This window comes from Salvelinus fontinalis, chromosome 8, assembly GCF_029448725.1.
Source record: "Salvelinus fontinalis isolate EN_2023a chromosome 8, ASM2944872v1, whole genome shotgun sequence".
Taxonomy (NCBI): Eukaryota; Metazoa; Chordata; class Actinopteri; order Salmoniformes; family Salmonidae; genus Salvelinus; species Salvelinus fontinalis.
Genome location: NC_074672.1, coordinates 9,202,839 through 9,229,938, shown reverse-complemented (window position 1 = coordinate 9,229,938; position 27,100 = coordinate 9,202,839). Strand labels below are relative to the sequence as shown.

Sequence of the window (27,100 nt, the reverse complement as noted above, 5' to 3'; positions counted from 1 at the left end):
TTTTGAGAGAAAACAACTATTCAATCACCAACAAGATTAAAACAACATTCAATTCAATCAATTCCCATATTACTTGCTGATAGACAGTTGATATGGACCAGTTCATAGGATCATCTTTAGTGGGATCATCTTTCGAAAATAAACATTCTGTCTTCTGTGCGTAGGCCTATGTCTAATCAAAATGGTTAACCTAAATCTGCACACAAACAATCGTTATAATTGTAGTAAAAGAATAAAGATGGGAGAATACCATTTTTCATGCAAATCTCTGTTGGTTATTGTGCGGTACGTGAACGCGCCGCAATCAACAGTGCTCAGCGTCTTCTGAGAGCGCGCGAGAGATCCACGGAGAGACAGGACCACGAGGGGAGAGGCAGGAAGAGGGCGCGAGACAAATAGGGAAAATCCCAATAATGGAGTGGCGGCGGAGGAGGTCGTTTTCGCGAGCTCGGACTGGTCATAGTTGACGTTTTCATTTTCTCAAAATTGGATGTAAATTCTATAATTAGGGACTGTGCACCAATATCTCCAGCTCAAAGAAGCCCTCCACGGGTGCCTCAGATGCGACACGTAAACGGGGGATCCACCACTGACACTAGGCAACAGCGTATGATTTCTGGTGGGCTTGGATGAGGATACTAAAGGACATCTTTTTAAGATAGCATTGGTTGAGGATATTGCAAAACCGTTTTACCGTGAAACATCCTATTTCGGACTCCACTTCTCTTTTCTAAGGAACGATACATTATTAATTACCAGTATTATACATACATGTATATATGTGTAGGCTTGTAGGTTCGCAGGATGAATCTACAATGATATGGTAGCCAAAAATAAATAAAGGCTAGTCAATAATAATAATTAATCAACGTATTTTAATAATGGATTTATTCTGAATAGCTACACTGCTACCAAATTTACAATCACAGCTTTCACAAACGGAGACGCGCAAAGACTGAGTGAGTCATTAAAATAAAGAAAAGAAAGCTACAGTAGAGTGGAAAACATGTTGCCTTCACAAGAAGCCGCCAAGATTTACCATGATAATTACATGCGGAACTCCCGCGCCATCGGGGTACTCTGGGCGATATTCACCATATGCTTTGCCATCATCAACGTGGTGGTCTTCATTCAGCCCTACTGGATCGGGGACAGTGTGAGCACGCCGCAGGTGGGTTACTTCGGCTTGTTTCACCAGTGCGTTGGAAGAGGACCGCCCAACCGAGAGCTCACCTGCACCGGAAGCTTCGCCGAGTTCAGCTCCATCCCCTCCGGCGCTTTCAAATCGGCGTCGGTCTTCGTGTTTCTGTCCATGGTGCTGATTCTGGGCTGCATCGCCTGCATGGCGCTCTTCTTCTTCTGCAACACCGCTACCGTCTACAAGACTTGTGCCTGGATGCAGCTCCTATGTGGTACGTAAAACCAATGGAAACTCAGTTACACAATATTGTTTCAGCACATTAATATATTGGTGGATAGGATTTTTCACTGGTATGTCACAGGCGACTGCAAACACATGGATCTACTGGTTACAAGTTACATGCAAACAACCTTGTCAAAACAATTGCAACATGCTGCTTGTGCTGTTGCTATTGCTAAGGATGATGGGTTATATCTACAGGCAGATTAGATTCACCTCGCTGCAAAATCATTTTGACTCCACATTTCTACACATGTTCCAAACTCTCCGGGCTTACTGGAAGTGGAAGTTGGATGACTTCATGTCATTTTCCATTGTCACTCAGAGTCATGGAACTGTGGGAGGAAGACAGATATACTATAGGCTGCCACACTGACCCACATTGAGCTCTAGCGATTGCAGATGAAGCATTCATTTGCTCAACAAATCAGTCTCAAAAACAGCCAACCCACTACAAAAGGCCTCCGTCTGTTGGGTGGATGCATTCCTTCAACCATGACCTGACCACATAGAGAGTTGCCCTCTTGATAAATAGAAGAAACCGGTAAGGGGGAAAAGAAAACAGGTAATTTATGGAACTTAATTCACTCACTCCCACTCAGATCTATACCTCAAGGACCTCCCAGAGTGGATTATAAATTCATCAATGTGGGTCGTTCCATTACATTTCAGCAAGACACCCACCATCTCAGATTGTTTTAAATGGTTTATGTAGTTAGAAAAATATAAGGTAAGCATTCCTGCAATGTTATTTTGTTGAAAGACAATTTTAACTCTGACAAATTTGGACAGTTCAATTTATATGATTCATACAGTGCCTTCAGAAAGTTTTCACACCCCTTGACTTTTCTGCATTTGTTGTGTTACAGTCTGAATTGAAAATGGATTACATTTAGATTTTGTGTCACTGATCTACACACAATACCCCATCATGTCAAAATGTCATTCTGTTTTTAGAAATGTTTCCAAATTAATTCAAAATATAAAGCTGAAATGTCTCAAGTCAATAAGTACTCAACCCTTTTATTATGGCAAACCTAAATAAGTTCAGGAGTATAAATGTGCTTAACAAGTCACATAATAAGTTGCATGGATTCAATAACAATAGTGTTAAACATGATTTTCAATTACTACCCCATCTCTGTGCCCCACACATAAAATTATTTGTAAGGTTCCTCAGTCGATCAGTGAATTTCAAGCACAGATTCAACCACAAAGACCAGGGAGCTTTTCCAATGGTTCGCAAAGAGCACCTATTGGTAGGGCGGTAACGAAACAAAAAGCAGACATTGAATATCCCTTTGAGCATGGTGCAGTTATTAATTACACTTTGGATGGTGTATCAATACACCCAGTCACTACAAAAGATACAGGCACCCTTCCTAACTCAGTTGCTGGAGAGGAAGGAAACCGCTCAGGGATTTCACCATGAGGCCAATGGTGATTTTAAAACAGTTACTGAGTTTAATGGCTGTGGTAGGACATAACTGAGGAAGGATCAACTAATATAAATTACAGATTGAAAAGGAGGAAGCCTGTAAAGAATACAAATATTCCAAAACATGGATCCTGTTTGCAATAAGGTACTAAAGTAATACTGCAAAACATTTGGCAAATAAATTACATTTTCCTGAATACAAAGCGTCATGTTTTTGGCAAATCCAACACAACACATCACTGAGTACCTCTTCATAGTTTCAATCATTGTAGTGTCTGCATCATGTTATGGGTATGCTTGTCATTGGCAAGGACTCAGAAGTTATTTTTGATAAAAATAAATGGAATAAAGCTAAGCATAGCAAAATCCTAGAGAAAAACTTGGTTCAGTCTGCTTTCCAACATACACTGGGAGACAAATTCACCTTTCAGCAGGACAATTACCTATAATACAAGGCTATAACGTCACAGGATGAGACCAATATGCAGACACAGGAGGCAGATGGTCCGAGTCTCTGATATTTATTAATAGGCAAGGGGCGGGCAAGAGGCAGGTTGAGGACAGGCAGAAGTTCGTAAACCGGGTCAGAGTCAGATGGGTAAAGGACGGCAGACAGGCTCGAGGTCAGGGAAGGCAGAATGGTATGGCAGGCAGGCTCAGGGTCAGGGCAGGCAGCAATGGCCAGAACCAGGAGGACTGGAAAACAGGGACCAGAAAAACAGGAGTACAGAAAAACATGATGGTTGACGAGACAAACAGAAAACACCGGTATAAATACACAGGGAATAATGGGGACAAATAGAAGATACCTGGTGGGGGGTGGAGACAAGCACAAGACAGGTGAAACAGATCAGGGTGTGACAAAGGCCAAATATACACTGGAGTTGCTTACCAAGACGACATTGAATGGTCCTGAGTGGCCTAGGTACAGTTTTGACTTAAATCGGTAAATATATGGCAAGAGTTAAAAATGGCTGTCAAGCAATGATCAACAACCAAGTTTGAAGAATATTTTAAAGAATAATGGACAAATATGGTACAATCCAGGAGTGCAAAGCTCATCCAGACTTAATCAGAACAACTCACAGCTGTTATAGCTGCGAAAGGTGATTCTAACATGTATTGACATTACAGAGTATTTTCTGTAAATCATTGACAAAAAATTACAATTGAAAATCACTTTTAATCCCACTTTGTAATAGAACAAAATGTGGAAAAAGTCAAGGGGTGTGAATACTTTCTGAAGGCACTCTTTAATATTAATTAAATATAATACTCAACATCCGATTTGGACCAAACCACATCTTAACAATGACTAAGATCTCAGGGATCCAAATAAATGGTCGAAAGCCACCTGCGGACGCCCCAACTCTACACCAAGCCCACCCCAACGGCCAGTAAACAGTGTCAGTTCTCTATGTTTGACAAGTTATATGAAGCTGTGGCTTGGAGTATTGTTTATTCATACTATGTAATGTATTCTTAGTAAATTAGTACCAGGTTTTGCCCACTAGATGCTGCTGTTCTGCTATTACTGCCACACCCTTTTATCCATGTATTAAATGGAACCCTTTGCAACTTTGGGTAGAAAACCCATAGCTTTTGCTCAAGATGGAAATAAATGGTGTGATCATCCGTTCAATTCAAGCCAGTCCTCCATGAAAGCAATTCAAACACATACAAACTTTCCTTCTCTTGAATCTAATCTGCTCAATGAAGTCAATCTGTGTAACTAGCTGCACTCTTAGAAAAAATAGTTCCAAAAGGGTTCTTTGGCTGTCCCTGTAGGATAACCCTTTTTTTTCTCCAGGTAGAACCCTTTTTGGTTTCAGGTAGAACCTTTTTGGGTTTCGTGTAGAACCCGACATGAAACCCAAAATGGTTCTTCAAAGAGTTATCTTATGGGGATAGCCGAAGAACCCTTTTAGGTTCTAGATAGCACCTTTTTTTCTAAGAGTGTGCCCACACACCAACAGAGATCTGCTGGTGTTGGGTTGACTGCCTAAGGCTTAAGCTGTATCTGGGAAATGGCCCAAGTGTGTGTTGTTTATTCCCTTCAATAAAGGTTTGTATTAGTTAGACCATTCATTGTGAACAAGCAAACCAATAGGCTACAGGAGTTCTAATGGTTTAAATGTTATGGTCTTCAATGGTAAAAATCCCAAATACAATGCCTTCAGAAAGTATACTGAACAAAAACGTAAACGCAACATGCAACAATTTCAAATATTTTACTGAGTTACAGCTCGTTTAAGAAAATCAGTCAATTGAAATAAATATATTAGGCCCTAATTTATGGATTTCACATGACTAGGCAGGGGCGCAGCCATGGGTGGGCCTGGGGGGGCCATCCAGTTGGAAGCCAGGCCCAGCCAATCAGAATGAGTTTTTCCCCAAAAAAGGGCTTAATTACAGACAGACATACTCCTCAGTTTCGTCAGCAGTCCTGTTGGCTGGTCTCAGACGATCCCTCAGGTGAAGAAGCTAGATGTAGAGGTCCTGGGCTGGAGTGGTTACACATTGTCTGCAGTTGTGAGGCCAGTTGGACGTACTGCCAAATTCTCTAAAACGACTTTGCAGTCGGCTTATGGTAGAGAAATTAACATTCAATTCTCTGGCAATAGTTCTGGTGGACTTCAGACATCTGTGGCATTGTGTTGTGTGACAAAACTGAACATTTTAGAGTGGCCTTTTATTGTCCCAATTACAAGGTGCAGCTGTGTTCTGATCATTCTGTTTAATCAGCTTCTTGATATGCCACACCTGTCAGGTAGACGGATTATCTTGGCAAAGGAGAAATGCTCATTAACAGGGATACAAACAAATTTGGGCACAAATTGTGAATTGAAAATTCCTGGGATCTTTAATTTCAGCTCATGAAACATGGGACCAATGTTTTTCATGTTGCGATTACATTGTTGTTCACTATATTTATTTAACTTATTCCACATTTTGTTGTGTTAGTCTGAATTGATTTATTTTTTATTTTTATTCTCTCACACAATAGCTCATAATGACTAAGTGAAAACGTGTTTTTAGACATTTTTGCAAATGTATTGAAAATGAAATACGGAAATATCTCATTTACGTAACTATTTACACCCCTGAGTCAATACTTTGGCAGCGATTACAGCTGTGGGTAAGTCCTTTTTACAGCTGTGGGTAAGTCTTTGAGACTTACCCATTCTGGGTAAGTCTCAAAGAGCTTTCCACACCTGGATTGTACAACATTTGCCCACTATTCTTTTCAAAATTCTTCAAGCTCTGTCAAATTGTTTGTTGATCATTGCTAGACAACCATTTTCAGGTCTTGCCATAGATTTTCAAGTTGATTTAAGTAAAAACTGTAACTATGCCACTCAGGAACATTCACTGTCTTCTTGGTAAACAACTCCAGTGGAGATTGTGTTTTAGGATATTGCCCTGCTTAAAGGTAAACACATCTCCCAGTCTTTGGTGGAAAGCAGACTAAACCAGGTTTTCCTGAAGGATTTTGCCTGTGCTTAGCTCCATTCTGTCATTTTTTTATCCTGAAAAACTCCAGAGTCCTTAAAGATTACAAGCATACCCATAGCTGCCACCACTATACTTGAAAATATGGAGAGTGGTGCTCAGTAATGTGTGGTATTGGATTTGCCACAAACATACAGTAACACTTTGTATTCTGGACAAAAAGTTAAGTGCTTTGCCACATGTATTACTTTAGTGCCTTGTTGCAACAGGATGCATGTTTTGAAATATTTGTATTCTGTACAGGCTTCCTTCTTTGCCCTCTGTCAATTAGGTTAGTATTGTGGAGTAACTACAATGTTGTTGATCCATCCTCAGTTCTCTCTTATCACAGCCATTCAACTCTGTAACTGTTTTTAAGTCACCATTGGCTTCATGGTGAAATCCCTGAGCGGTTTCATTCCTATCCCGGTGTATTGAACACCATTCAAAGTGTTAATAATAACTTCACCATGCTCAAAGGGATATTCAATGTCTGCTTTTTTCACCCATCTACCAATAGGTGCCCTTCTTTACGAGGCATTGGAAAACCTCCCTGGTCTTTATGGTTGAATCTGTGTTTGAAATTCAGTGCTCGTCTGAGGGACCTTACAGATAATTGTGTACGGTACAGGTAGTCATATCCTGCAGTCAAATGACCAAATAGCCCTCTAGTGGCCTCATGGGTGGAATGTTATTAATGTTTTTAATAATTTCATAATTAATACAAATGATTTAAATAAACCCACCGAAAATCTGGTGTTTCTATATGAAAAGATTTTGTAATATTTCAGTCTCAACTCAACATTTAATACATTTCAACTCTATATCTGACATGGTACAGGTGTCACGTTCGTCATACGAAGGAGACCAAAGCGCAGCGTGATGTGGATACATCTTCTTTACTGAAAATGAAGAACAATAAACAAACTAATACAAAAATAACAAAACGAACGTGCCGCTAAATATAACGAGTGCAGACATGCAACATCACATAGACAATCACCCACAAACCAAACTGGAAAATGGCAACCTAAATAGGATCCCCAATCAGAGACAACGAAAAACAGCTGCCTCTGATTGGGAACCAATCCAGGCCACCATAGACCTACGTATGCCTAGACTACACACACAGCATAGACTACACACACAACCTAGACATACAAAAACCCTAGACCAGACAAAAACACACATACCACCCTTGTCACACCATGACCTAAACAAAATAATAAAGATAACAAAGATAACTAAGGTCAGGGCGTGACAACAGGTGTCTTATATTTTTAAGCACATAATCATGTGTGTGAGGTGTATACTTTTGTTTCAAAGTAGATGTGACTAAGACTACCAAGAAACACTCTTTTCAAAAATAATAGTAAGACTATGCAAGAAATCTTCAGGAAACACACAAAATGTTTTTTTAAAGCCTTGTATTTATTTTGGGTGTCAACTGCGTGGCACAGCAGCCATTTTGGGAGGGGGTGTGGATGACCACACACCATAGCAGTCATCTTTTTTACATGAACGTGTAATACTTCTAATGTGAACGTGCTAAAAAGGTGTAGAGCACACCATCGTTAAAACACATCTTGTCCCACCTTCGGGCATCTGCCTCCATTTTAAAACACAAGCCAATTCAAGCCATTGTCACAATTCACAACAACTTCATAGTCCCATGAGCTCTGTGTGAGCCTGATTTAGCCCACTGGAGGAAAAGGTTCAACACTATTATTGCACACAGAGTGAATCCAGACAACTTATTATATGACTTATTAAGTACATTTTTACTCCTGAAGTTATTTTGGCTTACCATAACAAAGGGGTTGAATACTTATTGACTCAATACATTTCAGCTTTTCATTTTTTATTAATTTGTATGGTACATTTCACTCATCAAACAACGTAAAGGAGATGTTTTCTAATCATTTTAGGGAAAAACATAAGACTGCTTGTCACGCCCTGGCCATAGAGAGGCTTTTATTCTGTGACTAGGGTGTGACTTGGGGGGGCATTCTAGTTTCTTTATTTCTATGTTTTCTATTTCTTTGTTTTTGGCCGAGTGTGGTTCCCAATCAGAGGCAGCTGTCTATCGTTGTCTCTGATTGGGAATCATACTTAGGTAGTCCTTTTTCCCTCTTTCATTTGTGGGTTCTTATTTTTGCATTGGTTGGTATTTTGCCCTGTAGAACGTCACGTTCGTACTTAGTTTTGTTGTTGTCGGTGTTTGTTAAATAAATAAAGAGAATGAACACGTACTATGTAATGGTTTATAATTGTTTTATTTGGGTTTTCACAACATTTTAGTCACTAGCCCATTTCTCCATCACATTTTTGGTCTTGTAGGAAAAGTCTTAATATGATAATTGCATCATAGGGATAGCCCTCTCAGAGAGCTGTCATTTGTTGGACTATTCGAGAAGAGTTGGGTTAAAGCATTAGGTTGCTGAGAGAATGACAAACTGAATTGCTTTCATGGAGGACTGGCTTGACTTGTGCGGATGACCAATGTATTTTCATCATGAGCAAAAGCTATTGGTTTTCTACCCAAAGTTGAAAAATAATATTGTGATCAATTTAATAAATACAAGAGACCAGAAAAATGTATAAAATTGTGTGGCAGTAACAGCCGGAAGAGCAGCATATAGTGTGCAAAACCTGGTACTTTCACAGTGATTTATGGAGGGAAATGCATTCATACTTGAATGGCTAATTTCTCTGAACAGAGGGGAAAAAAGCATCACAAAATTCCCAGAGAATACATGACATCGTATTAGTCATTGTTAAGAAAATGTTTGGCCCAAATCGGATGTTGGGTACTATATTTATTGAATATGATATGAATCCTATGAATTGAAATGGCCAATTTGGGTGCAATCAATAAGCTTAATTTCTCAAAGTTCAAATAAACTTTCAACAAAATAATGATTCAGGGATACTAATCTTATCTGTGTCTAACTACAGAAACGTTTTCAGAACAATCTGAGATGGTGGGTGTCGAAAACCTCTTCCTCGTGCTTTTTGAGGTGGAACGACTCATGAGATATTCTTACTCCCACACGTTTGTGCATACCTCAACAGTCAGCAGACTGAGCAGAAAAATATCAGCAGTTCTTTCTGTTTGTATTGTTGTTTTCTTCATCTGTCCACTCTCCTTTCTGATCTGCAGAGTCACTTTGTTTGGTTGGAAGAATGTTCAACCATCAGCAAGATGGAGGAACAGAGAATCCATGAAATACTATTTCCATACTCTTAGGATGACAGGACACTCACTATGCACTTTTATGAAATTAGAAAAAACATGCATGCAGCTTTCAATGCTGGTATTCATCCAGAAGTACACACATAAAGCGGGATTAAAATGGATTTAATTGTAATTTCTTTGTCAACGATCTACACAAAAAACTCTAATGTCAAAATGGAAGAAAAATGTTAACATTTGTAAAAAAATATATATATATTTATATATATATATATAAAAATAAAACATATCTTGATTAGATAAGTATTCAACCCTTATTCAATACATGTTAGAATCATCTTTTGCAGTAATTACAGATGTGAGTCTTTCTGGGTAAGCCTCTAAAGCTTTTCACACCTAGACTGTGCAACATTTGCACATTATTCTTTTCAAAGTTCTTCAAGCCCTGTAAAATTGGTTGTTGATCATTGCTAGACAACCATTTTCAGGTCTTGCCAAGTCAAAACAGTAAGTCGGCCACTCAGGAACATTCACTGTCTTCTTGGTCAACAACTTCAGTGTTGATGTGGCCTTGTGTTTTAGTTTATTGTCCCACTGAAAGGGGAATTTATCTCCCAGTGTTTGGTGGAAAGCAGACTGAACCAGGTTTTCCTCTAGGATTTTGTCTGTGCTTAGCTCCATTCCGCTTCTTTTTTATCCTGAAAAACTCCCCAGTCCTTAACGATTACAAGAATACCCATAACATGATGCAGCCACAACTATGTTTGAAAATATGGAGTGGTACGCAGTATTGTGTTGTATTGGATTTGACCCAAACATAACACTTTGTATTCAGGACAAAGAGTAAATTGCTATGCCACATTTTTTTGCAGTATTATTTTAGTATCTTGTTGCTAAAGTCACCATTGGCCTCATGGGGAAATCCCTGAGCGGTTTTCTTCCTCTCCGGCAACTAAGTTAGGAACGATGCCTGTATCTTTGTAGTGACTGGGATATTGAATATCTACTTTTTTAACCCATCTACCAATAGGTGCTCTTCTGTGCGAGGCATTGGAAAACCTCCCTAGTCTTTGAGGTTGAATCTGAAAGCACTGTATTTATTTGCAATTGAGGCCCTTTCCCATTCCCAGTGGCTGCTGGATCAGCTCCAACTCGGTACAGGGTATAGCCTTGCGATGAGGCTGCATCTGCTACCCTGTGTACAGGTTAGTGGCCTGATGGTGTTGGCTATGGAGCTAATGCTCTCACCACTGAAGAGATGATAGTTTAATCAGCTGCTGTATCCTGGGCCGTGGCATAGTGCTTTGGCAGAGCGTGGTGCCAACAGCGGGCCGGCCCTGGGAAGAGGACAAAGAGGACCAGCTGCTCCTCTCAGTGCCCATGACCTTCCTCATGGGGAGTACCATCATGGTTCTCCTCTTCAGTCAGGAGAGCTCAATGTTATATGTTGTACTATACAAAACCATAAACTGTACTGTTGTCTCATTATCCCTACTGCAGTTACATCGTGGACAGAAAAGTTGGATGACGAGAGACAGAAAACGAATACACATCTTTTCTTTGTTTTTCTTAGTGAGTTTATATGACAGGATCTCTGAACTGCCTGTCTTGCTCCACTCTGTCTCCGGCGAATGCTCCTTTAAAGTGCAACTGAACGCAAAAACAACTTCTCTGGTTGAATACGGCCTATGTTGCATCAATATTCGTCCCAAAAGTTTATTTCTGTGCCAAAATGTACTAACATGTGTATGTAGGATCATTTCATAAAGTCAATATATTCCAAAACAGAGTTTTGTGAGATTTGGGGACCTGAGGATGTCACAACTTAATGACGGTTGGGTTTTGATTTCAATCCTGCCCACACGGGACCACTGCCTGGCACATTCTAATCACGGCTGGCAGTAATCAAATCATCCGCATCACAGCTGCCCGGTGTGCTGCAGTGCACACTATCCAATCGCTCACCAGAATCAACCTCAAACGTAATTTATTTACCGACAGCCGAACTAACCCTTAGCATGAAGCGCCTCAGACTTTTCTAGACAACAATATATGCAAGACTTTGTCACAAATGTTATGTTGAAAGAACGTGATTCATTTTTCATATACGGCTTGTTTTTTTTTCTCCAACTGAAATATCCTCACATTCGTGTGCTAACGTTATCACAAACACAACCTTCATCAAAGATACAGTAGCTACATCTAGAAAGCAGGAAATGCAGTACGCTCGAAGCAGGATCCCCTGACTAACCACGTTCCAGTTTGTCATGCTGGGTCACGCGGTTGCTAAGCCATTCAGTACGGAGCCAGAAACGGAAGAAGAAGCGAGACATCTCTCCCTCAATTTTTCTGGTTCATATAGAGTCAATGAACTAAGAAGCCAAGACCCAGCTGCTAATGCATTGGTGCTTCTGGGAGAGCAACCCTGTTAAGCAGACCGGAACTGGCTATTTTTTCCCCCAATGGTAAACAGCCTGAGTGGGACATCTTAATTTATCCACCATCTTTGCGGTGGCCTGTTCTGGACGGTGACTGAAGAGGGACAAATGACATTACTGCCAGTATACGAAATAGCAAACATAACACACCCACATAGAATAACACCCCCAAGACACAATGAGTACCGGAAAAGCCCAGGTGGAATCGATAAGTTTAGACCCTCTGTCATTTCGCTGGTGCCCTGCAACTGTGTTAGACAGAAGGAGGAGAAATCAATCACACACTCCATCCCAAACACATCGAGAGAGGAATGGATAGCCTACAGACCAAAATGGAAAAAGACAGACAGTGGCAAGAAAAAGTATGTGAACTCTTTGGAAATACCTGGATTTCTGCATAAATTGGTCATAAAATGTGATCTGATCTTCATCTAGGTCACAACAATAGACAACCACAGTCTGCTTAAACTAATAACGCACAAGCAATTATACGTTTTCATGTCTTTATTGAACACACCATGTAAACATTCCCTGTGCATTGTGGGGAAAGTATGTGAATCCTTGGGTTTAATAACTGGTTGACCCTCCTTTGGCAGCAATAACCTCAACCGAACGTTTTCTGTAGTTGCGGATCAGACCTGCACAACGTTCAGGAGGAATTTTGGACCATTTCTATTTACAAAACAGTTTCAGTTCAGCAATATTCTTGGGATGTCTGGTGTGAACTGCTTTCGAGGTCATGCCACAGCATCTCAATCGGGTTGAGGTCAGGACTCTGACTGGGCCACTCCAGAAGGTGTTTATTAAGACATTCTCCTGCAAAATGTCTTGATAAACTTGGACATTTATTTTTCAGTTGATGATAGCAGGCTGTCCAGGCTCTGACGCAGCAAAGAAGCCCCAACCCATGATGCTCCCTCCACCATACTTTACAGTTGGGATGAGGTTTTGATGTTGGTGTGCTGTGCTTTTTTTTCTCCACACATAGTGTTTTGTGTTCCTTCCAAACAACTCAACTAGTTTAATCTGTCCACAGAATATTTTGCCAGTAGCGCTGTGGAACATCCAGGTGCACTTTTGCAAACTTCAGACGTGCAGCAGTGTGGCTTCTTGCGTGGTGTCCTCCCATGAACACCATTCTTGTTTCGTGTTTTGCATATCGTAGACTCGTCAACAGAGACGTTAGCTTGTTCCAGAGATTTCTGTAAGTCTTTAGCTGACACTCTTGGATTCTTCTTAACCTCATTGAGCATTCTGCACTGTGCTCGTGCAGTCATCTTTGCAGGACGGCCACTACTAAGGAGAGTAGCGACAGTGCTGAACTTTCTCCATTTATAGACAATTCATCTTACCGTGGACTGATAAACATCAAGGATTTTAGAGATACTTTTGTAACACTTTCCAGCTTTATGCAAGTCAAGAATTCTTAATCTTATGTCTTCTGAGATCTCTTTTTTTCAAGGCATGGTTCACATCAGGCAATGCTTCTTGTGAATAGCAAACTCACATTTTGTGAGTGTTTTTTATAGGGCAGGGCAACTCTAACCAACATCTCCAATCTCGTCTCATTGATTGGACTCCAGGTTAGCTCACACCTGACTCCAATTAGCTTTTGGAGAAGTCATTAGCCTAGGGGTTCACATACTTTTTCCATCATACACTGTGAATGTTTAAATGATGTATTCAATATAGACACGAAAAATACAATAATTTTTGTGTTATTAGTTTAAGCACACTATATTTGTCTATTGTTGTGACTTAGATGAAGATCAGATCAAATTTGATGACCAATTTATGCAGAAATCCAGGTAATTCCAAAGGGTTCACATACTTTTCATTGCCACTGTAAGGCCATGCAAGTGCATACGATAGCTGGTCTCCCAGAAATACAAGATATGATAATTGTTATGTGTCCCTCCAAAATAATAGCACATAACCTAAAAGAGGAAAGCCTGATTTCTACAGGCCAGTGGTTTCTAACTCTACACCCCATCTCCCATAGGACCTCCATCAACTCATCTCTCACTCATGTCCTGACCCTGTCGCCCTGAAATATTAAACAGAACTAAGCATTACACGGTCTGGCGCTCTGCTCCGCTCTACTCAGTTTACAACTAGCTACTCCTGCAGCAGCATACTATATTCCTTTTAAAGAGACATTTCACTCAAAAACAATCTTTTGGTATTTATTTTTCATTAGTCCACTGTTGACACGGTCCCAAAATGTTTTGCATGTCAGCAGTCAAGTTATCAAGATATTGGACTTTTAAGAAGCAAAATGTCACTAGTCTCATCATTATGATGATGCGTTCTGCATCATATGATGGATTTTTGATGCATGTCTGGTGACACCCTGCTTCTTAAAAGTCCAATAATCTTGATAACTTGACTGCTGACATGCAAAACATTTTGAAACTGAATCAACACTCGACTTGTGAAAAAAAGACCAAAATACCGTTTTTGAATGAAATTGAACTGTAAGTTACATCAGGGCTCTTCTATTGTTTCCGTCCCTGCGCAAGGCTTGTCTTATGGCTTGGAGGTAGAAGCTGTTTAGAATCCTCTTGGACCTAGACTTAGCACTCCGGTACCGCTTGCCGTGCGGTAGCAGAGACTAGGGTGGCTGGAGTCTTTGACAATTTTTAGAGCCTTCCTCTGACACCGCCTGGTATAGAGGTCCTGGATGGCAGGAACCTTGACCCCAGTGATGTACTGGGCCACACGCACTACCCTCTGCAGTGCCTTGCAGTCGGAGGCCGAGCAGTTGCCATAACAGTCAGAGATGCAACCTGTCAGGATGCTCTCGATGGTACAGCTGTAGAACCTGTTGAGGATCTGAGGACCCATACCAAATCTTTTCAGTCTCCTGAGGGGGAATAAGTTTTGACGTGCCCTCTTCACAACTGTCTTGGTGTGCTTGGACCATGTTAGTTTGTTGGTGATGTGGACACCAAGGAACTTGAAGCTCTCAACCTGCTCCACTACAGCCCCGTTGATGAGAATGGGGTACTCCTTTTCCTGTAGTCCACAATCATGGCACTGAGCCACTGCGTTTGATAGCCCACGTGTCCCTTCCCCCCTCTCTGTGGTGTTGGATGTGCGTCAGCCTCGTATGAGATGTTATATAACAAGAGAGGCAGCTCATTATGAGGATCTTATTCTTCTGGTCCCCTTCAGGGAGATGTCTTCCTCACTTTAAACCCCCATTCATTCAGTACCAGGGGCGTTTTGTTTTTCCCTGTGTTAACATGTCTTTTTGTTCTACCTGTGTTACTGTAAAAGTGCTCTTTGATCCTCTACGGTAATGTATGCAATGTATGTGTGTGTGTGTGTGTGGGGGGGGGGGGGGGGTTGCCGAATTGATAAGGAGGATTCCATTTAGTTTATTAGTATGCCCCTTTTTTGCTGTTTCTGAAAAATGTATTGCGTTGCGTTTGTATGTGCGTGTGTGTTTGTGTATGTGCGAGTATGCTTGTGTGCATGTGTGTGTGGATAAGTGCATGCACGTGCAAGTGTTTTCCATAAGCTTGCAAAAGGAGATGTAGCAAGTCGATACATTTATATAAATATAAATATCTGTCCCAGGAGATCCCATGCTTTCTCTTTGACCTGGGATTTCTGCCCATACTTCCCTGAAATGCACATGTTTTAATCATCAGGCACAAATAAATAATTCCAAAGTCAACAGTGCGCTACTAAAAATATTCTGCAGAGTGAATAATGTATTCTTTTGACCTGTATTTGAATTGTCACCTGTGAGAGAGAGAGACACAGAGAGAGACAGAGTTACTCACTACTTGTAGATATTTCGTCAGCGAAGTATAGCAGTTCCGTGCAGGTGTCCTCACAAGATCCACAGCTATCAATGCAGTCAGTACACCTTAGCAGCAACAGATATCCCATGGAAACATGAACTTGTTAATCTTCCCAAGCAATTCTCTCCAGGTCTCGCACGTTGCTAGGCCAACCTCGAGGCTGTCAAATACCTCCACGATGAGACGGTAGCTTCGGTCTCTACTAAGTTTTTCTTAACAAAATAATAATAACTCTCTTGTAAAGTCAAATCAGTATTTCCCTTCAAAACTCGGTAGGTATGGGGTTTCTTCTATTTTTTATCGTCTTCTTTCATAGATTTTCTACACCAGCATTGATACTGTCTCTTTCTCCCAGGCTTCCTGTTAACCAGGTCAACTCTTCCAATGGCCTCAGTTTAACAAGCTACCTTATTGGTCAAAATTTAAACTTAAAAGTAAACCAACCTATTCACTTGTACATTATAGAAATATTTCTTCAAATGAAATGCATTAACAACATTACAATTCAGGAGAAATTCAATCACCTTTTAAATCTAATACCAATTAATTATAAAAAATAAACTATATACTTTGTTTTAACAAGGGTATTGCACTCATATCAAAGCAAATGGAATAAGTTTGAGATTATTCAAGTACAGCACCTGACAGACTGTTTGACACTTTCCTTTTACTTATTGGAGCCCTGGGGCCACACAACATTGTGTTTGCATGGTTAAGAGAAGAATACAACTCCAGAGTAATTATGGTCAAATGGTGCCCAGAGCTCTCATCATGATAATGACCCTAAATGTATAAAGTGCAACACATATGTTATTTACTAACACTTTAAACACATGCCCACAACATGTTAGCCATAATCTACTCATTCTTTACAAGAAACGTCTTCTTTTTTCTTCTTCTCACATTGGCCTCTTCAGCCACGTGAACCATGGTGCTCCAGGATATTTTGAATGTTCCAGATCTGGCTTACCAACATTACTGCCCTCAGTTGTCAAAAAGCATCAGTCTGATGGGTGTGAGAATAAACCCCATGGTGCTGCTAGGCCCACAGCTCCTAGTGACCTTCTCCGTTACACCGCCTGAACTGCTTCAAATGCTCCTATCTCAACTGAACTGCCCAGGTCTACTACCCATGGTAGCATACAGACACTAAAGGCTCTGCAATGTTTCTTTGAATTGGGGTCTTTTGGAGTTTATTATTTAGTTGTGAGAGTAAGCGATGAGGTGCGAGGAGGTGAAAATAAAGTGAGCGGAAAGAGAGAACAGGAATGTGTGTGTGTGTGTGTGTGAGAGAGAGAGAGAGAGAGAGAGAGAGAGAGAGAGAGAGAGAGAGAGAGAGAGAGAGAGAGAGAGAGAGAGAGAGAGAGAGAGAGAGAGAGAGAGAGAGAGAGAGAGAGAGAGAGAGAGAGAGAGAGAGAGAGAGAGAGAGAGAGAGAGAGAGAGAGAGAACTAAAAGTGGGCCAGCTCTACCGCTCTACTCTGTAGCTCTGTCTCCTCCTCACTCCTCTCCCTGGCTGCTGCCTTTGAAGTTCTCTGTACAAGTTCAGAAATATCTTATGAGAGGGGAGAAACAGAAGGGAAAAGAAGAGAAATGGCAACTTCAAAGCGCTTGGATTTTGTTTCTCAGAACAAGATATTTATGGTGCAATGATTTTCAACCTGGAGGCTATATAAATAAAAAGGGGGTTAGTAGGCCTGAAGGCCAGCAGACCAGCAAGGCTGGGGAGGGATGTAGTGCACACTGCTGAGTGTTACTCACCAAACCTCAGAGGAAGCTTTACAGGGCCGACTGAGGAGGAGAAAGACCCTTCCAATAGAAAAGGGTCTAGTATAGTCCAAATTTAGTACAAGCATTTCTACATTTAGCTGCACGATGAAACGGTGTTATTATTAGAGAGTTTCAGGCTTGTGTCTTTTCATCTGTGTGTCTATGTTTGCAGTTGCATAATGCCATCGTTATCCACCGGACTGTCTGAGCTCAATACCGTTGATGGATGAGCTGCTTGGGAATAATGGGAAGCCGTGTGTTTGGCGCTGCTCAGCAGTATTGGGAATATCATCTGGGAGGCAATCTTACAAGCACATTAGTATGGGATCAGCAGAGAGGTTGCAGTGAGCTCAGCAGCAGCGAGGCAGACGAGGGGGAATCGGAGACTCCGGGACAGAAGAATAAGTGAGAGTTGGGGACTCAGAGAGACCCAGAGGCCCAGAGCTGAAAGATAAGCAGCAGCAGGAACATCAGCAGAAAATACCCTGTTCCAACCCTGAGAGCCAGGCACAGGGATCTTACTTACTCTCTCACTCAAAGAAGAGTGACTCATGACTTCTATGTGATTTTCCATGCCAATGCTAATGTCTCCTTCATGTCTCCTCTAAAACATTATAGCAATTACAGCAATTATGGTTTGCATTTTTTTTATTGCCTATACTGTATTTGGACCATAGAGATCTCAACCTGGCATCTGTGAAGTTATGGACAGTGCCAGTGTGGCTATCTCCATTTTAAAGTAGTTTAAAAAAAGTGTAAAGCTATCCGCAATGCTGGAGTCTGGAATCAAATCTTGTGTCATTCATTTATTGTGGCCACAAGATGGCGGTTATATAGCTTAAAGCCATTTACAAAGTAGGCAAACCAATTTGAAGAAGACAATGCTCTGATCATTGGCTGATCACTCCCAACCCATAGGAATCCCCACTCAGATGACAACTTTAAAATGACGGAAACCCTCAATGATAATGTCCATGCGAAAAACACTTATTTACATGTAATGATCTTTATACATCTCTATGATTTTTACTGGTCTTTTGATGACAATGTAATACAAGTTTAGCTTTTGAATCATGCATCCATGTTTTCCATGGACTCTGGCTCCTAAACATCCTCTCTCTCTTCTCTCTCCCCCAGCTGTATGCCTGGTGTTGGGCTGTGTAATCTTTCCAGACGGCTGGGATGCAGAGGTGGTGCGGGACCTGTGTGGGGAAGAGACGGGGAAGTATACCCTGGGTAACTGCTCTGTCCGCTGGTCTTACATCCTGGCTATTATGGGCATCCTGGACGCCTTGATCCTCTCCTTCCTGGCCTTCGTCCTGGGAAACAGACAGAACAACATGTTCCTGGAGGAACGCAAGGCTGACAACAATAAAGGTGAGGGATGGATTAGACCAAGACAAGAATGCGTCTGAAATGGCACCATTTTCTCTATATAATGTACTTCTTTTAACCAGGACCCATTGGGTTCTGGTTAAAAGCAGTTCAGTCGGGAATAGGATGCCATTTCAGATGCAAACAATCAATAATCAAAACACATCATATCTATAATCAATCAACATGTACGTTGCTTTCCAAAATCAGATAGATTGTCCTGTATACAAATGAGACAGATTGCATAACCTGCTCTGATAGTTGACATGATTTCTGAATGATAAAATAATACATCTGGTATTGTTATTAGGTCGATCAGTCTAGCCTATTGCACTCACCGTGAAACTGCATGAATGAGGGTAGGAATGTCCACCAGAGTCTGTTCTCACTGTTTGCACAGGATTGCATCAGACTGGTCTGATCATATTGAGTTATCAGAGCGGAGAGACGTTCGTTCAGGGAACCTTTGAAGAGATTGATGTCAGAATCTTATATGAAGTGTTCTAAAACTCACTGTCGCCATTATGACAGAAAAGTAATAGACCCCTCATGAAGTTGTTAACTGTCAGATCAGAGGATTACACTGTTTGGTAGGGAAATGCCAAAGTATCGTGATTTATTTATACTATACGCGCTATGGTGGTTTCCATGGTTACTCACCAGCTTTCAGTGGGATATGCCAGTATCTATATATCACCTGCAGTGTCTCTCTCACCACTCATCTGATTAACCCTGCACTAACTCACTGATAGAGATTATACTGTGTGTAATATTGTATGTACTGTACAGGGCTTCAACAGAATGTATATTTTTGACACTGTTTACAACAATATTTTCCTTTGTTCTCGCAGATTTTGCTGTGTCCGGGGTAAGTGACTTCGTAAGTGAACAGTACACAGTGTCATGGCTTCGTGCATGGTGCAGTTATTGTCTAAATGGATCAGTGTGTTTGTCCCATTAGTCCCGTCTTGTATAAAATGTGTTTTGGCTGAATGAGTTCAAAGCACTGTCTGGTTCTGTATTGTAATACATTGCTATATAATTTGTATTATTTCAATATCCTTACATGATGCACTGCTGTGATACTTCTTTTCTTGCCCTTAGATTGAGGTCCGGGACAGAAGAAGCGACCCAAGGTATGTTGGAGTCCAGCGGTTGTACTGATGGGATCTTTAGGAGGACCAGGATGACCAGGACCAGGATGACCACCTCTCCTCTACTCCCTGCCATCCAGTCATCCGGCTATATGTGCAGACCACATGTATAGATGTAGGATCTTAATTTGAGCCAGTTTGCTACAGTAGGGAAATGTGAATTATTATGTAGATAATAAAAAATGGACATTTTTTGGTCGGGGCTGATCCATTTTTTTGGAAGGGAAAATCAAGTCTGAAATTTCAACGTGGAAATAACAAACTTCAGAAGTCTTTTTAAACCTCAGATACACTACAAGTTCAACATTTACTGCATTGCAAGAAAGTTCTCCTGCAACAAGGTGATCAAATGAAGAGCCTACATCTGTACAGCATTCAGTGTTATGAAACTGGGAGAAAGCATATTTTACAAAGGCACTATGATGTTGTAAAGTGCATTAACAATACTTTAAAAAAATGACAATATTTGTAAATATTATGTGTCCAAAAGGAACTATATATTGCAGCGTTACAGAAATCGACATCTCTGGGAATCTATGTACTGTACATACAAAGTAATGTATACAGTATATTGGTACTGGTACATTGGGCAAAAAAACAAGATCATCCAACAATGAAAATGTTGTTCAGTGTATTTCTACCCTTTGCATAACGACTTGAGTAAAGGGTAGAATAAAGTATAACAAAACAAATATTTTGTAAACATTTAATATACCCTACAAAACTAAGCTTTTGGTGTTTCTTTTTGAAGGTATTTACTGTAAACAGTGAAAATTTGAGAATATTTTTTGAAATTATTCAACTGAAACAGGGTAGATTAAAGAAATGATCCGGTAGATAGATGACATGAAAACGTAATATTTGGCATTAATCTCTCAGAAGGAAGCCCTGTATGCTGCATTCTCTCGACACTGAGACACTCGGGCCACAGGTCTCCACCATACCATCCACAGGCCTTCTACAGCACATTGCAGTGACCAACACACACTGTGCCAGGCTGCCAGCCCAGATGGGCTTTCAGTGGGCCTGTGTGTAATTAACCTTAACACCCCACAATGGGAAAAGTATCCTGGTAAAAATATACGTAGAGGCAGCGTTTCTACTAACTTTTAAAAGGAATATTTTCAAATGGTATCTAGTGAAGGACTACACATTTGTACTTATTGTTTTGCTACACTGTATACAGTTATTGTAAATTGAGAAGCTATGTATGTTTTTAGGTGGCAGCCGATCCTCAGGAAGCTGTAATGTAAGACAGCAATTACTGTACACTGATTCAAACACTATTGTTCCTCCAGAATAGAGCCTTGGGTCTGATGAGACACTTCAAGATTTCAAGCATAGCTTTTGTGACCCAATGAGCACACAAACCTTAACCCAATGAGCAAACTACTGTACCTTTAGGTGCATATGGAACTCTATAATACAGTTGGGATACATAACCAGTGACTCAAATGTTTTATTCTGGCTCCAAAGTAGCTCTGTCCTGTCTTTGTCCCATCACTTAACTCAGTGGGAGGCCTCTTTAAATAACAGGCAACCAACAGAGTCAAGGAGAAGAGTAGGCTTCTACAGACACTCACAAAAAGAGACACGGGGGATAGATACAGTAATACAGATATACATAATCTAAAATATTTTAGATATTAGTCTCAATCAGTTCATACTTTTTAAAATTTCTTACCCACAAAAATGTTGCCAAAATGTTGCCATCATTTGAAAAATATATCAATGATAACTGGAGGATTGTTTTTGTATATTGAAGTATAATACTGTATATGTGATTGTTGAGTATTTCTGCTCACATTTTAGTTGTATGTGCTATTGAATGAAGCAGTAATGTATTGTGAGTTTTTCACAGAAAATGTGAGGATGATCATTCAGTCACTCACTTTGTAAGGCAACACTTTTTGATAGAGTGATGGTCCAACAACCAAAACAACTACAACAGCATCAAATAAGAGTTGCTCATTGTCTAATGACTGTCCAATTATATAAATGTGTCAAAATCCTGTAGCCTGCATTCGGAAAGTATTCAGACCCCTTGACTTTTTACACGTTTTGTTACGTTACAGCCTTATTCTAAAATTGATTTCATTGTTTTTTCCCTCAATCTACACACCCTATAATGACAAAGCAAAAACATGATTTTAGACATTTTTGCAAATGTATAAAAGATTTAAAGCTGAAATATGACATTTACATACAGTTGAAGTCGGAAGTCTACATACACCTTAGCCAAATACATTTAAACTCAGTTTTTTACAATTCCTGACATTTAATCCTAGTACAAATTCCCTGTCTTAGGTCAGTTAGGATCACCACTTAATTATAAGAATTTGAAATGTCAAAATAATAGTAGAAAGATAATGATTTATTTCAGCTTTTATTTCTTTCATCACATTCCCAGTGGGTCAGAAGTTTACATACACTCAATTAGTATTTGGTAACATTGCCTTGAAACTGTTTAACTTGGGTAAAACGTTTCGGGTAGCCTTCCACAAGCTTCCCACAATAAGTTGGGTGCATTTTGGCCCATTCCTCCTGACAGAGCTGGTGTAACTGAGTCAGGTTTGTAGGCCTCCTTGCTCGCACACGCTTTTTAAGTTCTGCCCACAAACGTTCTATGGGATTGAGGTCAGAGCATTGTGATGGCCACTCCAATACCTTGACTTTGTTGTCCTTAAGCCATTTTGCCACAACTTTGGAAGTATGCTTGTGGTCATTGTCCATTTGGAAGACCCATTTGCGACCAAGCTTTAACTTCCTGACTGATGTCTTGAGATGTTGCTTCAATATATCCACATAATTTTCCTGCCTCATGATGCCATCTATTTTGTGAAGTGCAGCAGTCCCTCCTGCAGCAAAGCACCCCCACAACATGATGCTGCCACCCCCGTGCTTCACGGTTGGGATGGTGTTCTTCGACTTGCAAGCGTCCCCCTTTTTCCTCCAAACATAGCGATGGTCATTATGGCCAAACAGTTCTATTTTTAAAAAAAAAGTAGGATCTTTCTCCCCATGTGCAGTTGCAAACCGTAGTCTGGCTTTTTATGTTGGTTTTGGAGCAGTGGCTTCTTCCTTGCTGAGCGGCCTTTCTGGTTATGTCGACATAGGACTAGTTTTACTGTGGATATAGATACTTTTCTGCCTGTTTCCTCCAGCATCTTCACAAGGTCCTTTGCTGTTGTTCTGGGATTGATTTGCACTTTTCGCACCAAAGTACGTTCATCTCTAGGAGACAGATCGCGTCTCCTTCCTGAGCGGTATGATGGCTGTGTAGTCCCATGGTGTTTACACTTGCATACTATTGTTTGTACAGATGAACGTGGTACCTTCAGGCATTTGGAAATTGCTCCCAAGGAAGAACCAGACTTGTGGAGGTCTACACATTTTTTTCTGAGGTCTTGGCTGATTTCCTTTGATTTCCCCATGATGTCAAGCAAATTTTGAAGGTAAAAGTCTAAAGTCTTGGCTTATTTCTTTTGATTTTCCCATGATATCAAGCAAAGAGGCATTGAGTTTGAAGGTAGGCCTTGAAATACATCCGCAGGTACACCTCCAATTGACTCAAATTATGTCAATTAGCCTATCAGAAGCTTCTAAAGCCATGACATAATTTCTGGAATTTTCGTGTATGTAAACTTCTGACCTACTGGAATTGTGATACAGTGAATTATAAGTAAAAAAAATCTGTCTGTAAACAATTGTTGGAAAAATTACTTGTGTCATGCACAAAGTAGATGTCCTAACTGACTTGCCAAAACTATATTTAAATTTTTATTTCTATTTTACCTTTATTTAACTAGGCAAGTCAGTTAAGAACAAATTCTTATTTTCAATGATGGTCTAGGAACAGTGGGTTAACTGCCTTGTTCAGGGGCAGAACGACAGATGTGCACCTTGTCAGCTCGGGGATTCAATTTTGCAACCTTCGGTTACTAGTTACTCTAACCACTAGGCTACGATGCCGCTACGCTGCCAAAACTATAGTTTGTTAACAAGAAATTTGTGGAGTGGTTGAAAAACTTGTTTGAATGACTCCAACCTAAGTGTATGTTAACTTCTGACTTCAACTGTAAGTATTAAGACCCTTTACTCAACACTTTGTTGAAGCACCTTTAGCAGCGATTAAGGCCTAAAGTCTTCTTGGGTATGATGCTACAAGCTTGGCATAACTGTATTTGAGGAGTTTCTCCCATTCTTCTCTGCAGATCCTCTCAAGCTCTGTCAGGTTGAAAGGGGAGCGTCACTGCACAGCTTTTTTCAGGTCTCTCCAGAGATGATTGATCCGGTTTAAGTCTGGGCTTTGGCTGGGCCACTCAAGGGTATTCAGAGAGTTGTCCCGAAGCCACTCCTGTGTTGTCTTGGCTGTGTGCTTAGGGTCGTTGTCCTGTTGGAAGGTGAACCTTCTCTCCCAGTCTGAAGTCTGGAGTGCTCTGGAGCAGGTTTTCATCAAGGATATTTCTATACTTTGCTCCGTTCATCTTTCCCTTGATCCTGACTAGTCTCCTAGTCCCTGGCACTGAAAAACATCCCCACAGCATGATGCTGCCACTACCATGCTTCACCGTAGGGATGGTGCCAGGTTTCCTCCAGACGTGACGCTTCGCATTCAAGCCAAACAGTTCAATCTTGGTTTCATCAGACCAGAAAATGTTGTTTCTCATGGTCTGAAAGTCCTTTAGATGCCTTTGGGCAAACTCCAAGCGGGCTGTCATGTGCCTTTTACTGAGGAGTGGCTTCCACCTGGCCACTCTACCATAAAGGCCTGATTGGTGGAGTGCTGCAGAGATGGTTGTACTTCTGGAAAGTTATCCTACCTCCACAGAGGAACTCTGGAGCTCTGTCAGAGTGAGAGTGACCATCGAGTTCTTGGTCGCCTCCCAGACCAAGCACCCTTCCCCAGATCTGTGCCTCGACCCAATCGTGTCTCGGAGCTCTACAGACAATTCCTTTGACATCATGGCTTGGTTTTCCTCTTGCATGCACTGCCAATTGTGGGACCTTAAATAGACAGGTGTGTGCCTTTCCAAATCATGTCCAATCAATTGAATTTACAACAGGTGGACTCCAATCAAGTTGTAGAAACATCTCAAGGATGACCAAAGGAAACAAGATACACCTAAGCTCACATTTTGATTCTCATAGAAAAGGGTCTGAATACTTATGTAAATAAGGTATTTCTGTTTTTTTATTTTGTATATATTTGCAAGAATTTCAAAAATAAATGATATATTTTTTATTTCATCCATTTTAGAATAAGGCTCTGACGTAACAAAATGTGAAAAAGGGTAAGGGATCTGAATAGTTTCTGAATGCACTGTACAGTGCCCTCTGTAATTGTTGGGACAGTGGAACTTTGTTTTCTTCTTTTGGCTCTTTACTCGAGTACTTTGGATTGGAAATGATACAGTTAATGATACATGTTAAAGTGCAGACTGTCTACTTTACTTTGAGGGTATTTAAAACGTGAATATTTGAACATGTCAGTATTTGAATACTGAATAAGGATGAGTGAGAACGTTACATACGCACAAATATCATAATCCCCCCCCCCAGAAATGCTAACCTCCCATGTTATTGTAATGGTGAGAGGTTAGCATGTCTTAGGGGTATGATATTTTTGCGTCTGTAACTTTCTGACTCATCATTATTCACAATTCATTCAGGACTATCCGTAATCATGGTAGCATCCACATGAATGTAGAAGTGTTAAGAACATATTATATTCTTATTTACAATAAAAATGACTCCAAAATGACACAATACATTATTTACCATTCACTTCTATTGGGCACAAAATAATCTGAAACCCAACTAAAACAAACAGCAAATGCATCCAACAAGTTTGTAGAATCACAAGCTTGGTGTAATCATTGCGTGCTAGGAATTTGGGACCAAATACTAAACTTTTGACCACTTGAATACACATAATTTAATTTGTTCCAATACTTTTGGTCCCCTAAAATGTCCTGTAATTTCTAAACGGTTCACTCGACATGGATGAAAATACCCTCATGTCAAATCTGACAGTCTGCAATGTAACCTCAGAGGCATTGTCTAATTCAAATCCAAAGTGCTGGAGTGCAGAGCCAAAATAACAAAATAAATTGTCACTGTCCCAATAATTACGGAAGGCACTGTATCTGAAATGTTCAAGTAAAATGTGTGAATAAAGTTCAAATTCACCATCTGACATTACTGTTATAATGTATTTGGAGAAGGTCAAATAAATATGCTTTACTTACAGAGGAGGCTAGTCTTTATTTGTTCAGGAGCTGCTGATCCTTATCCTGATAACACGGGTTGGACAGGGGCAGTGTATAGAGCATCATGTGCCCCTCTAACAGGAAGTGCGTCACCAAGGAGGAATTCAAGGCCATAGGATGGAGAAGAGAGCCTCACAAATTCTCACTCTGTCATAACAGTCCATCATCAGTCTGGTCTTCACTGTGTGGTCCTCTGACCTACCTACCACAGTTGGCCTACTATCAGAGAAAAATAGGATAAGACAACACAGCCCTGCCACATCAATATTGGCAATTACACAATAGATGGAAGCAGAGCAATCATAGTCCCATTTACAATAGGCAAAACAAGACGATGTTTGCCTCACATTCCAGCATGACTGACGACAAAAGACACCAGCCTGACGTTGATGTGACCGCAGCAGTTGTCTTAGGGGTTGTGATGTCAGTTGGTCTGAGTTGAGGGGTGACTGGTGGTAAGCGGGAATACAGACTTCATCTGTTTCCAGTTGGCCTGTCAGAGGGCCACCACACGATCCAGTGACTTAGACTCTGGGACCATTTGTTTTCCTTTCTCTCAAAGCAAGCTTTGCTGACTGGCTAGGTAGCCTGGTGGAAGACAGACATAAACACAGCAAAAAAAGAAACGTCCTCTCACTGTCAACTGCGTTTATTTTCAGCAAACTTAACATGTGTAAATATTTGGATGAACATAACAAGATTTAACAACTGAGACATAAACTGAACAAGTTCC

The 27,100-nt window shown here is 40.6% G+C and overlaps 1 protein-coding gene across 2 annotated transcripts; it reads left to right on the top strand.

Moving 5' to 3' along the window:
- Positions 1-328: 328 nt before the first annotated feature.
- LOC129860486 (LHFPL tetraspan subfamily member 3 protein-like) lies at positions 329-26,347 on the top strand. 2 transcript variants are annotated; one of them, XM_055930899.1, is made up of 4 exons: positions 329-1,412; positions 18,705-18,944; positions 19,793-19,809; positions 20,046-26,347. In XM_055930899.1, exons 1-4 carry the CDS (start codon positions 1,007-1,009, stop codon positions 20,103-20,105), a joined length of 723 nt encoding a protein of 240 aa, XP_055786874.1. In that variant the 5' UTR covers positions 329-1,006; the 3' UTR covers positions 20,106-26,347. The 2 variants fall into 2 exon arrangements, with proteins under 2 accessions (XP_055786874.1, XP_055786873.1); XM_055930898.1 differs by having other exon boundaries at positions 19,793-19,821.
- Positions 26,348-27,100: the final 753 nt, after the last annotated feature.